This window comes from Dama dama, chromosome 5, assembly GCF_033118175.1.
Source record: "Dama dama isolate Ldn47 chromosome 5, ASM3311817v1, whole genome shotgun sequence".
Taxonomy (NCBI): domain Eukaryota; kingdom Metazoa; phylum Chordata; class Mammalia; order Artiodactyla; family Cervidae; genus Dama; species Dama dama.
The window spans coordinates 105843680-105855131 of NC_083685.1; the positions used below are offsets into that span (position 1 = coordinate 105843680).

At 56.1% G+C, this 11452-nt stretch overlaps 1 protein-coding gene and 1 long non-coding RNA gene across 3 annotated transcripts; one reads left to right on the forward strand and one right to left on the reverse strand.

The window, feature by feature from the left end:
• Positions 1–596: 596 nt before the first annotated feature.
• Positions 597–11336, reverse strand: EPN3 (epsin 3). Of its 2 annotated transcripts, none has more exons than XM_061143739.1 (10): positions 11102–11336; positions 7379–8055; positions 6284–6402; positions 5518–5598; positions 5143–5271; positions 4097–4184; positions 3357–3626; positions 3062–3181; positions 2698–2928; positions 597–2477 (listed from the first exon to the last, which is right to left on the reverse strand). In XM_061143739.1, exons 2-10 carry the CDS (start codon positions 7914–7916, stop codon positions 2140–2142), a joined length of 1914 nt encoding a protein of 637 aa, XP_060999722.1. In that variant the 5' UTR covers positions 7917–8055; positions 11102–11336; the 3' UTR covers positions 597–2139. The 2 variants fall into 2 exon arrangements, with proteins under 2 accessions (XP_060999722.1, XP_060999723.1); XM_061143740.1 differs by lacking the exon at positions 11102–11336 and adding an exon at positions 9660–10078.
• On the forward strand, positions 2112–7371 carry LOC133057328 (uncharacterized). Its single transcript, XR_009693001.1, has 4 exons — positions 2112–2200; positions 5190–5240; positions 5956–6090; positions 6623–7371. It is a non-coding gene; the product is annotated as an uncharacterized LOC133057328 (long non-coding RNA).
• Positions 11337–11452: the final 116 nt, after the last annotated feature.

An 11452-nucleotide genomic window follows, 5' to 3' on the forward strand; every position in this document is an offset into this window, starting at 1 on the left:
CCCAAAGTGTGACCAGATGTGACAGCAGCTGAGAGGTCAAGGGGTGGTGAGGTGAGGTCATCGTCTTGGATAGTGGAGTCATACAAGATTGAGCAAGATTTGGGTGAGAAGACCATGCATGAGCCAAGGCTGGAGCATGCCAAGAATGAGGTGGAGCACAGCCCCATGTGGGAGGAGGCAGGACACCCAGTGGTTCCAACCTCCAGGGGGGGAGGGGTCTTCCAGGCAGAAGATGGTCCAGAGCAAGATAAGGAGCCAGATTACCAACTTCCTCTTGGTGGGAAGCAAAATAGCACCCCTTGGGAATCCTCGTGTTAGTGGTGTCCACAGGGAGAGCCAATTAACAAGAGGAGGCCCAGGTTGAGGAAGGGTGAAAGGTGGGTCAGTGACCAAGAAGGATGGAGATCTCCCAGATTTGTGCAGAAGACAGATGGGTCTGGGTACTGCCTGGCAAAACCAGGAATGAGGGGTGTAGCAGATTCATTCTTCAAGGTTAGTCTCCGAACAGGGTGGACCCTGGGCGGAACCACACAACCACTTCATAAGTAAGGAACTCTTGTCCTCACCTGACAAATAAGGAAATGGAGGCACAGTCATAGAGAGGTTAAGTTATTTACTCAAGGTCAAAGAGCATAACCACTTATTACAAGTGATTAAGTGGAAACCTTAGAGCAGTTTTGAACGCTGTCAGTCCTACTCCTAAGTAGATGCTCTTGTCCACCCTGTCTGTAGCAGCTACAGTAGGACTGCCTCCCTCCAAAAAGCAAATCAGCTCCTTGCCCCACCCCCACCTTAGGAAGAAAACCAGCACTTTTCCTCCCCTCAACTTTGCTCTTTCTGGCCTATGGAAGGACATTTTACCTCAGGCCCCCAAAAGGCCTGCTGCCTGCAGGGCCAGCCCCTGAGCACTGAAGACACACCAGTGCCCATGGTTGGGGGGAGCATTGAGTAGAAAAGGAATGAGGGTGACTATGGTGGCCCTCAGGATGAGGTAATAGGCTCTGCTCCTCCCCTGGGTTTCTGATCTACACCAGCCCCCTAGGAGGGGTCATGGTTGAAATTGAGTTTTTTGCCAGTCCTGGTGAAGAGAGGAGAGAAGACCCAGATTTAAGGTGGCTCAGTAAAACAAAGGATTGTGGGGGCTCCTGGACCAGGCTTGCCCCTGTGGATTCTGAGCTCCTGGAGACTGTGCACTTAGCAATTCTTGAGTCCCTCCCGAGATGAGCCCAGTGCTTTGTCCACAGCAGCCAGTCAATACTTGTGAATACTGGGGCCCAGGATGGAAGCTCAGAGCAGTGGAGCCAAGTCTCCTGACTTGGAATCCCAGCCCTACTCTGCTAGCTTTGTGACTTTAAGCACACTGCTTAACCTCTCTGAACCTCACCTATAAAGAAGGAGCAGGGCCAAGGGCTTTGCCCTTGGTCTAATGCTTTGCTGCTCCCATTTTGATATGTTTAACCCAATTTTTAACAAGGGGCCCCACATTTTTACTTTGCACTAATTATGTAGCCAGTCCTGAATGGGAGTAATATTATCTACCTCAGAATACTGATGCAAGGATTAAATGAAATAATCTGTCTAAGGTGCTTAGCACATAATGATTGTGCAAGGGAACAACTGCCTATTGTTCTTTGCTTTTAGATTATTCCCCGTGCCGCTGTGTAATAAATGGATGAAATGATCAAATGACTGAGAGAGGGTCTCAGGAGCATGGACAAGAGAAGGTGCTAGGCTGAGGGGGCTGTATGGGAAGTGGGAGCATTTTTGTGCCCCACATCGTGGAGCAGTCGTTTCCAGGGTAGCCAGTGATTCAAGCTGTGGTCCAGACCTGGCCGCCACGCCCGGCAAAAAGTTCACTTGGTGAGAGCTGAGGACATGGATTCCAGTCTTTATTACGGGGCGTGGTCTCTGCCCCAGTGAAGTCTCCAGCTCCAGGAGCTGCAAAGCGTCCGTGGAAGCTAGGGGCAGCGTCCCGACCGGTCTCTGGGAGGAGTCTCAACTTTCCTTCCTTCCCTGGGCGGGTCCTGGCATGGAAGCTCCGCCCCGCCCCGCGCCAGGGGGCGGGGACCAGTGTAATTCGCTCAGGGCGGGGGCGGGGCATCGCGCGCAAGCGCCGGCGGCCGGGGGCGGGGCCGTTGCTCAGAGGAAAGGATTGGTATCGGTCAGAGGGGTCTGGTGGAGCGGTCCAGCGGAGCCCGAGGTGGGCAGCAGAGGCTGCGGCAGGCTCCCGGAGGGCGGCGGCGTGAAGGCGCGGGCTTGGGGGAAGACGCTGACCGAGGCAGGGAGGGTCACGCCGGCCGGCACGCTGCTGAGCGGGAGGGGCAGGGAGGCACTGTAGGTCATGGAGCCAAAGGGCGCCCCGATCGGCCCACCGGCGGTCAGGCTCAACGCTGGCGATCCTGTGCGCATCTGGTTCAGAGTCCGCCTGCTTTGCTCGCCCCCGCCAAACGGGTTGGTAGGGGATGGAGTGCTGAGACCTGCGGAACGAGAGTGGGTTGAGGGACTTCGAGCGGGCCAAGGGGACATAGTCCTAAGTGGGGAGTGGAGGCAAGGGGGTAAGGTAGCAAGGTCTGGGGTCTTAGAAATAGGAAAAAAAATAGCTAAGATTTTAGGGCAGGGGTTGGGCTCAGAAGGGAGAAACAGAGAGAGTAGTGGACCCCAGTGTGGAGACCCAGCAGGGACAAGGGAGTGTCCTACCTGTTAGGAAGGGGTTCCGGGTCTTTACAGCCTGGGGCGCCTTGACTAATGAATCAAGGTTGACCAAGGAGGAGGCTGAGGGGCCCAGAAAGGACTCGGGTGTCCGACGTGCTGGGGTGTCCCTGCTGGACTCGGCTAGTGCTTCCCCTAGTCCATCCAGGTCAAAGGCATCTGGCTCCTTTGTGCCATTTTGCTTTACACTGGGGGTGTGGTCTCCAAACAGGTCCAGCTCTGGAATAGAAATGATAGGGCTTGTTGGTAGGGAGAGCGAGTGGTCACTCTGTGAGAGGAAGAAGAAGGCTGAGGCCAGTGCTGGGGGCCCATTTTTCCGCACAGTTGCAGTCATTCCCTGCCTCCTGCTTACCCACAGGACTGCTGGGCTTCCCAGAGGGCAGAGCCTGGGTGCATTCTAGCCCTTCCTTGGTCTCTGTGGATACTGGAGGCTTGGCCAATGGGTCAAAGGTCGAAGAACCATCTTTTAGTGCTAGCCAAGGAGAAAAAGGAAGATGAAATGGGCTGACAGAAAGGGCAACCACTGGGCTGGCCCGTTTCCAGGCAAGTTGCCCTCTTAGCACAGGATCTCTTGCCCCTTGGCACTGGAGAGAGGGGGGCCAGAAGTCCTCCAGCCCCTCACCCACACCCTTTGACCCTCCACTTACCAGGTGTGTTGAAGGTCTCTGCTAGGTTCCCCCAGGGGTTGTCTCCATTGTTGGGGAGTTTGTGGTGGGGGGAGTTCTGTGCCCAGAAGTCTGTGGTGGGTGGTCCAGCAGGCAGCACTGGGGTCCGGCCCCAGGGCTCGGAGGAGGAGAGCACAGGGGGCAAGTTCCAGGGCTGACTTTGGGACATGATACTTCCTGAGGGAACTGGAGACCAGGGGTCTGCCGAAGGCCCCCATGATGAGCCACTGGGCTCTGTGTTAGGCCTGAGACCTGAAATGGGGATAGTACAGATGTGACCCCAGGCCACTGAGACGCCCAGGCCAGGGCCTTCCCAGTTACCCAGACCAATTTGGGAGGACAAGGGCCCATTTCACACATGGGATGCAGACTCAGGACCACCCAGTGAGCTGAAGCCCATATTCAGCAAGTTCATCCTAGGATTCTGGACCTCCAGGCATGGGCAGCTCAGGCCGCATTCCCAGTCAGGGACAGGCTGGGCCAGAAAACTCAGGGTGACCAGAAGCAACAAGAGAACATTTCTGAGTTTCCCGTAAGCTGAGTTCCTTAGAGGTGTCCCCTCCCTCACTCCAACTGCAAAGCACAGAGGTAGCCAAGGCTCAGAGAGGTGAAGGACTTGCCTAGTGGCCCTCAGCTGTGGGGAATGAATGTCAGCACGTGTCTGAGAGGGAAGGGGCTCTCTGGGGCCAGCCTGGGAGCCCTTTGCAGCCCTGCATGCCCACCTGGGATGTCCCATGGGTCAGCAGAGCAGTGTGTGGAAGGCAGGGTTGAAGCTGATGCGAAGATGTCCACCAAGTCGAGGATGGAGGACTGTTGAGGGGAGAGGCAGCCATGCTCAAGAGAAGGCCGGACCCAGAGGAAGGGCGGGCCCTGACCTGTCATCCTCACTCCAGCTCATTCTCCTTTATTCATTCCACAAACATCTATTAATGGTCCCTTGCCTCTGCACAGTGCTTTCCCGTTTATAAAATGTTTCCTCATCCATTTAGTGTCTGATTTTCCTAACAACCTGTGCTGTGATTAGGGAAGGTTGTTGGGGTGCCCATTTTACAGATGTGCTAGCCTGGGCTAAGAGGGCAATTGCCTAAAGTCACACAGCCAGGGAGAGGTACAGCTGGGACGGAAAGCAAGCCTGCCTGACCCCTCCTTGGCTGTCCTGCCCCTCAGCCCATCAGTGGTAAGACACATTTTATGATAAGCCTACGTCCCTAAGTCCATGTCCAAAAGAAATTTGCCACAGTGAACATTGGTTGAAAGAGTCCAGAGACATCCCGAGGGTAGCATGAACAGTTTTGGAGGGTAGCCTTGCTACCAGCAGCTACACATTCTTCCACCTTGGACAGTATGTGTATGAGCCCAAGATGTTTTCAGTACCATATACCTGAGGCTACTCTCAGTCTTGATCCACAGTATCACATGCTCCTAGAATGTCAGAATTGGAACTGTCCAACCGGCACACTTAAATGGAGGAGGAAACTGAGGCCAAGACAATGACACGCCCTGAGTTGTAAAGTAAATGGCAGCAAATACAGAATCCAAACCCGGCATCTCACATCAGAATGCTTTGCATCCCACTTGGCCACCAGCTCAGTCACCAGCCCATGCAGGATGGGACCTGAGTCTGCTACATCCCCTCTACCCTTATTTTCACTGAATAAACATTAAGTGGTGCTCACTATATACCAAGCACTGTTCTACACTCTTTATAAATATTTAACTCAATGCATCTCCCAGGCTCTGCCAACCCATGGCCCCAAGACTCCTCTACCTGGCTGGTTTTCAGCTTCTCCTCCTCCTCTCTCTCTCCTCTTCCAGGCTCTCTGTCCCAACGACGATGGGCTCCAGCTCCAGCACCATTGGCCACAGGTGAGTCATCTCCCTGCCAGGACCTCACCTCCTGCAGAAGTCACCAGAGTGAGGAGAGCATGAGCTTCCTGTACTAGACTTGAGGGGACCTGGGCTAGAGTCAAGAAGAGTGCAGGCTGGGAGGCACCCTGAGGTCAGGGGCAGCAGGACCACCGCAGGGAGGTGGAGGAGCCTGGTTAGTACCCACATAGCACCTCCACCAGCACCTCCACCAGCCCCTCATCAGCCCCTCACCAGCACCTCCGCCAGCACCGGCATGGGCGGCTTAGCCCACTACCTTCTCCTGCTCCTGCCGGCTCAGGTGCAGAGCCAGCTGCAGTTGCAAGTCCTCGTCCCTGTGGGAGGTTGGGGGAACCGGCTGCGAGGGAGGAAAAGAGGGGTGAACTTGGCCCAGTGCTCCTATCTGGGCCAAAAGTCAACATCGCCCTGTGCAGGTAAGAAAAACACCCACCCTGAGTGGCTGTGGGCAGCCTGCCCCCCAGACAGCAGTGTGAGTGTAGTCTGCTCCCTGCCTGGATCTGGATCTGAGATGCAATTTAAAAAGAAGAGTCATCCTCTTCTGGGACCCTGAGTGCTCCCCAGGCCCTGCTGTGTGAGTCCTGCAAGATCTGCCTGGATCCACAGAGGCGATGGCAGAGAGGAGGCCGTCAGGTAGGCTGTCCCTGGACCCCCACAAGAATTGCTGATGGGAGCAGCATGTTTCTGTGTCTTCTAGGAAGGTGTCTGCCAGCACACTCATCCCTTCCCCTCCCTGAGGTGACAGCAGGCCCATGTGACAAACAGGTACTGCCAACCCACCACGCACACACTACCTCTTCCAGGCCCAGTCAGAGAGGACCCCACTCCCAAGGTGAGGAGTCAGACCCCAATCCCAGTAACCCAACCCAAGGGACACAGGCCCTGTGCTGTCCTTGGGAGCAGGACTAGGGCTTTAGGGCCCAGAGTAGGGAAGCCCAAGAATCAAAGGTGTGAGGCATCCAGACACCCATCTCTCCTCCAGTTCCCCTCCCCTCATCCCCCTGGTGCCCCAGGAGGGGCCTCACCTTTTCAGCCTCCTCGCGGCTCATGGCCAAGGCTAGCTGTAGCTGCAGCTCCTCTTCTCCCGATGTCTGAGGCCGGGCCTGCTCCAGGTCTGAGGTGTAGCGGGGGGATGAGGAGGAGGCTGCAACGACCAGCCACCCATCGTGGCTTCCGTAACCATGCAGGTCCTCATGGGCTCCCCTACCACCCCCCTCGCCAGGAAGTTACAGCTCAGAGAGGGAAACTGAGGGGGAGAGGAGCAACTGGCAGTCTTGGGCCCCAAGGGGTCAAGCAGTATGCTTGGCACTTTCTGCAAGGCTTCCATTTCAGCCCAATAAAAGATTTCAATCCTTCCTTTACAGAGGCGCGGCAGCTCTGAGGGGTACCTGGCCAAGGTCCTGCAGCAAGTTGAACCCAGGTCCCCTGATTCAAGTTCCTGGACTCTGCCAGCTGCACCCCATCCAGCTCAGGGTCAAGTGCGGTGGGAGGGCAAGAGGTTGTACTCAGTCAAGGTCACAGCTCTCCAAGCCCTCAGCACATTGTTAAGGAAGGTCGTTCTGAGTGCCCTCAGATCAGGGAAGTGCCCCTCCTCTCGGGGAGGAGAGTGGAGCATGCAGCTGCCCCAATTTTCAAGAGCAGTGCCCTTGAGCTGGGGTTTCAAGAGGATTGCTACTAAGCAGTAGTACTAAGCAGTACTGTGTGCTGCCTGTCTGAGCACAGGGTCGAGGGCACTCCTGGGCTTGGTCTCATTTAATCCTCACATTGGACAATGGAGACAGATTAATTTTTCCCTACTTTAAAGATGAGGAAACTGATGTTCAGAAAGCTGGTTGGCAGAGATCTTATGGCTTGGAAGGGGCAGAATAAGAACTGAGCCTATGCTTCTGCCTCCACCCCTGTACCAGGCAGGAGTTAACAATAACAAACCTATAATAAATAACATCATTGTTCACACTGACTTGTTGGGCACCTACTATGTGCGGGCGTGTTACCCTCTTGATCTCACAGAATCTTCAGACACACCTCCAAGTGGGGGATTCTTATCTACAGCTGGGGGTCACAGAGCCAGAGCCAGAACTCAGGCTGCCTCCCTGTCCCCAGCCATGCCCTGGACTCACAGTTGTAGGAGGACGGGGAACCACGGGTGCGGCTGAAGCCCAGTTGCCCACTGCTGATGCCCGTGCCCTCCAATGCCATGCGCTCCTTGGTCTTGAGGGCATGGGTGCGCTCCTGCCGAAGACGCTCTTCGTCCTTGAGCAGGGCCATCACCTGCTTGACCTTCTCACGCACGTTCACGCCCTGGTCTTTGCCATCGCGGTCGATGTACTGGAAGTCTTTGAGTGTCTGGATGGTGTAGAGGTTCTCTCGGCACTGGTGGGCCACCCGTTCAGACCCTGTCTTGAGCAGGTAGTCCAGCAGCGTCAGCGCCTTGTAGACATGCCGCCAGTTCTTGCCACTGTCATTGAGCCGCCGCCACAGCATGCCCATGACTTCGGCAAACGCCACCGTGTTGAAGGTCAGATCGGCAATCTCGGACATGAGCGAGCTAGGTGGACCCCAGGGGTCATTGCTGGTGGCCTCACGCACCTTGATCTCTGCCTCCGAGTAGTTGTGCACGATGTTCTTCACCTGTCGTCGCAGCGCTGACGTCATCATGGCGGAGGACTTGGAGATGGGCGGCCCCCGCCCCAGCCAGAGGTGGAGGGCCAAGGGCCACTGTCGTGAGGTCACGGTCTCCAAGGGTGTGTCGCTGTGCTCTCAGCAGGACAGCTATGTCCTTGGCTTCCACATGGGTCTGGGGAAGAGAGGGTCTGGAGCTCAGGGATAATGGCCCACCTTGCTGGCCCCACTCAGCCAGCGACTAAAGGCCTGGCCTGGGTGTCCCTGCTGCCAGGAACAGCCTTTGGCAGGCACTTATTTTTCTTATTTTACTTATTATTCAGGAGGTACTTTTATCTTTTGTGTGCTCATTAATCTTCACAATCACACCTACAAAGATATTATTTTCATTCGAAGATGGGGAACAAGTCAGAGAAGAATTAAATGACTTGTCCAAGATCACAGAGCTGGTGAATGCAGGGCCAGGATTAACCCAGGCAGATATGTTCCACAGCCTTTGCCCTTAGTCAGGGACACAAAAGTAAGCCCCAAGGAGAGCCTGCTTGCTTTGCTTATACCTCGGTAACTCTCCTGTTTCTGCTTTAGACCGATCGTTCCAGCCTCTCCATCCTCACTTTCCCCTGTTTTTATATCATTTATTTTTGTAGCTTGATTCATTCAGCACCAATTTCCTGGGGACTTCTCTGAGCCAGGCACTATGACAAGCGTAGAGTACAAGTCTTGGCCCACCCACATCCTGTTGAGAGGGTACAGGCAATCACAGTCCAACACGGGAGTGCAGAGGTGCACAGGGATACTCAAGCGAGGAAAATCAGGAGAGCTTTCCCAGAGGAGGTGATGACTGAGCTGAGATCTGAGATTCAAAGGGAAGAGTGAGGAGGGATGAGGCAGCAAGGCAAGGAAGGAGCATCTGGGGGAGGCTGCCTCCAAAGAGGACCCACTGGACACGCTGAAGCCAGTGAGGGGTATGGCATGCCCACAGTCACCCATGGGTGGCTTAGCTGGGACTAACACGTACATATCAGAAGACAAATGCAGTACTTATTGTCAGTATCACCAGTTTTGTACTTAATTCACCTGGTTGCTTTATTGTCTTAGTCCTACCTTCTCAGGCAAAATGAAATGACCTGAGGGCGAGGTCAGTCTGGGTTTCCCAAACCCCTAAAGCCCTGGGCCCATGACAGACCTCTGATTTCCCAGCCGAGGAAAGATTAGGGCCAGCCCACTGCCCTCCCCACAACCTCAGGACCAGGCCCAAGACAGAGAAAGTTTCTTCTAGGACCCTACCAGTAATCAAAACCCAAATCCTCTCCCCTTGCCATCACTGTTCCTCTGGAATGGACACACACACACACAATCACAATGGCTGGACCTGGCCTCCACCCAAACCCTCCAGCACCACCCATGGAGATTGTACTTCTCAGCTCTACCCTGGGACTCAGCAGGAGTTGGAAGGAGCTTCTCGATCCCTGCTCCCCACCCCCACCCTCCAACAAACTTCAACTCTCCCTCCAGCCAGCCCTGCCAACCTGGGAACCCCACCCACCCATCCCCCACCAACCTCAACTCTCCCTCCAGCCAGCCCTGCCAACCTGGGAACCCCCCCCCCCCCCCGCCCACCAACCTCAACTCTCCAGCCAGCCCTGCCAACCTGGGCACCGTTCAAAGTCTTAGGAGTTTTCATCAGGACCGGTTGTGCTTGGGAGAGCCTGGGCCCAAAGCACAGGACCCCATGTGAGCACAGGCAAGCCCCAGAGCACTGGCTGAGGATGGGCTTACCTTCCGTCTGCTGTCTTTCTGTCCCAGCGACAGGCCTTCTTTGAGGATGCCCAGGCCAGCACTCGTTTAATGCCTACCCTCCCCCTCACTAGTGACTCAGACCTGCCTTTACCTCCCCAGCCTGTGGGCTGGCAGGTGGCAAGAGTCAAGATGAGAAATAATTGTGCCCTAGAGCCCGCCTGAGTACAAGCCTCTCCCAGGGCTGGCCACTGAAACCAGGAGAACCAGTCGGGCATCCTGACTCCACCAGGAGCCCTGGCCCTCCTGCTTGGCCTGGGGTAGTGGGAGGGGACCCTGTGTGTGGGCCCTGCAGCTCTGCTTGAACTTTCCTGCTAGGAGGTGGGAATGGAGGAGCCTTTGTACATCTCTGCCCAAGCGGGGCCAAAGGAGGAATCAGAAAGACCAGGAGGCTCCACCCCCACTGAAGTTTGAGGGGAAGCGGTAGGGAGGAAGGGAAGGCAGGATGAGGCCCAGGGAGCAAGAAGGGGAGGGAGAAGGAGGAACGACCTCAGGAGGGGGTGGCTGGGAGGGCTGCCAGTAGTGTTACAAGCAAAGGGTTTTATCGAACACAATATGCCCAGAAATAAAAGGGAGTGAAACAGAAACCCAGCCGCTGATAAGGCGGTGGCAGTAGCAGCGGCAGCAGCCAGGCAGCCTAGTATGGAATTACCGCAGTGACCTTGAGCCAGACCCTGGCAGGTGGAAGGAAGGACACTGAGAAGTCCAGGCAGAGCGGCCAATTCAGAGATGGGGGGAGGGTGGGAGAGGCGGGAGGGGACAGGAGAAGGGCTGGCAGGGGGCGGGGCAGGCCCCGGGGGCTAGAGCATCCGCTCTCTCCTGTATGGGGTACCAAGAACTTTACAGGCAGACAGGAGCCTGCTCTTCTCAGGGCCCACAGCAGTGGGGGATCTGTCAGGACTAAGGAAGCAGATGGCATTCCCAGAGAGTGGATCCAGAGAGATGGAAAGAACCCAGATATGTTGAGTCATGTGCATGAGTTTGTCAAAGACTGTGTGTGTCCCCGTGGGCCAGCACCCCCTCCCGTTCTCTGCTGAGGCAGCCCCTTCCCACCAGGTCCCGCTGGAGTAGGGCGGGGAGTGGCAGTACCCTACCCCTTGCTGCCGTGAGTGGAGTGAGTGCTAGCTCTAAGCTTAAGTCAGTGCAAAGGTCGATGTGTCCTGGGGGCACTGGAGTTGGGTGGGGGGGGATGTCCTGAGGCTAGAGCTACAACAGAGGCTGAGGAGAAGGCGTGGAATGCCACCAAAGATGCTGGTCCCGGGATGGGGAGCCAGCTCTGGGAGGCCCCCTTCCAGGGGAGGGTTGGGGGTTGGGGGCGATGGCTCCAGATTCCTCTCTGACCCTGTCCTTCTCATCCTTCTCCCTCAGGCCTGGAAGCGAGATTAAGCCCCCAGCTTTCCATACCAGGCACCACCACGGCTTACCTCCAATGCAGCCTCTTTTGGCCCCAGCCCCTGGGCCACAGGCAGCCTCTGCAGTGACCCTCCAAACCTGCGCAGCAGAGGGACGGCACAGCCTCGGGAGTATCCCCAGAGCCATCCACCACGGACCCTCGTCCCGAAGACCCACCGTCTCCCAGGAGGTGCAGACCCCTCGGAAGGGTGGCTCAGGGTCCACAGAAGGGGCTACTGCTCTGCCTCCCCTACTTGTTTCCTGGACGCCTCACCGGCAGGCAGCACTCAGGAGGAAAGTTGCTCAGCTGGCCAGGCAGGTCTGCCTCAGCAGTAACAGGACACAGGAGGAAGTGCAGGGTGTGTTAACCCCTTCCTGCTGAC

Excerpts from the sequence above, each read along its gene's own strand:
- EPN3 (XM_061143739.1), bottom strand. The coding sequence starts at position 7,916 with ATGATGACGTCAGCGCTGCGACGACAGGTGAAGAACATCGTGCACAAC. Across the intron at positions 5,599-6,283 it reads GCCGCGAGGAGGCTGAAAAG|CCGGTTCCCCCAACCTCCCA; the intron begins GTGAGGCCCCTC and ends CCTCCCTCGCAG. Across the intron at positions 4,185-5,142 it reads AGAAGCTGAAAACCAGCCAG|TCCTCCATCCTCGACTTGGT; the intron begins GTAGAGGAGTCT and ends TCCCCTCAACAG.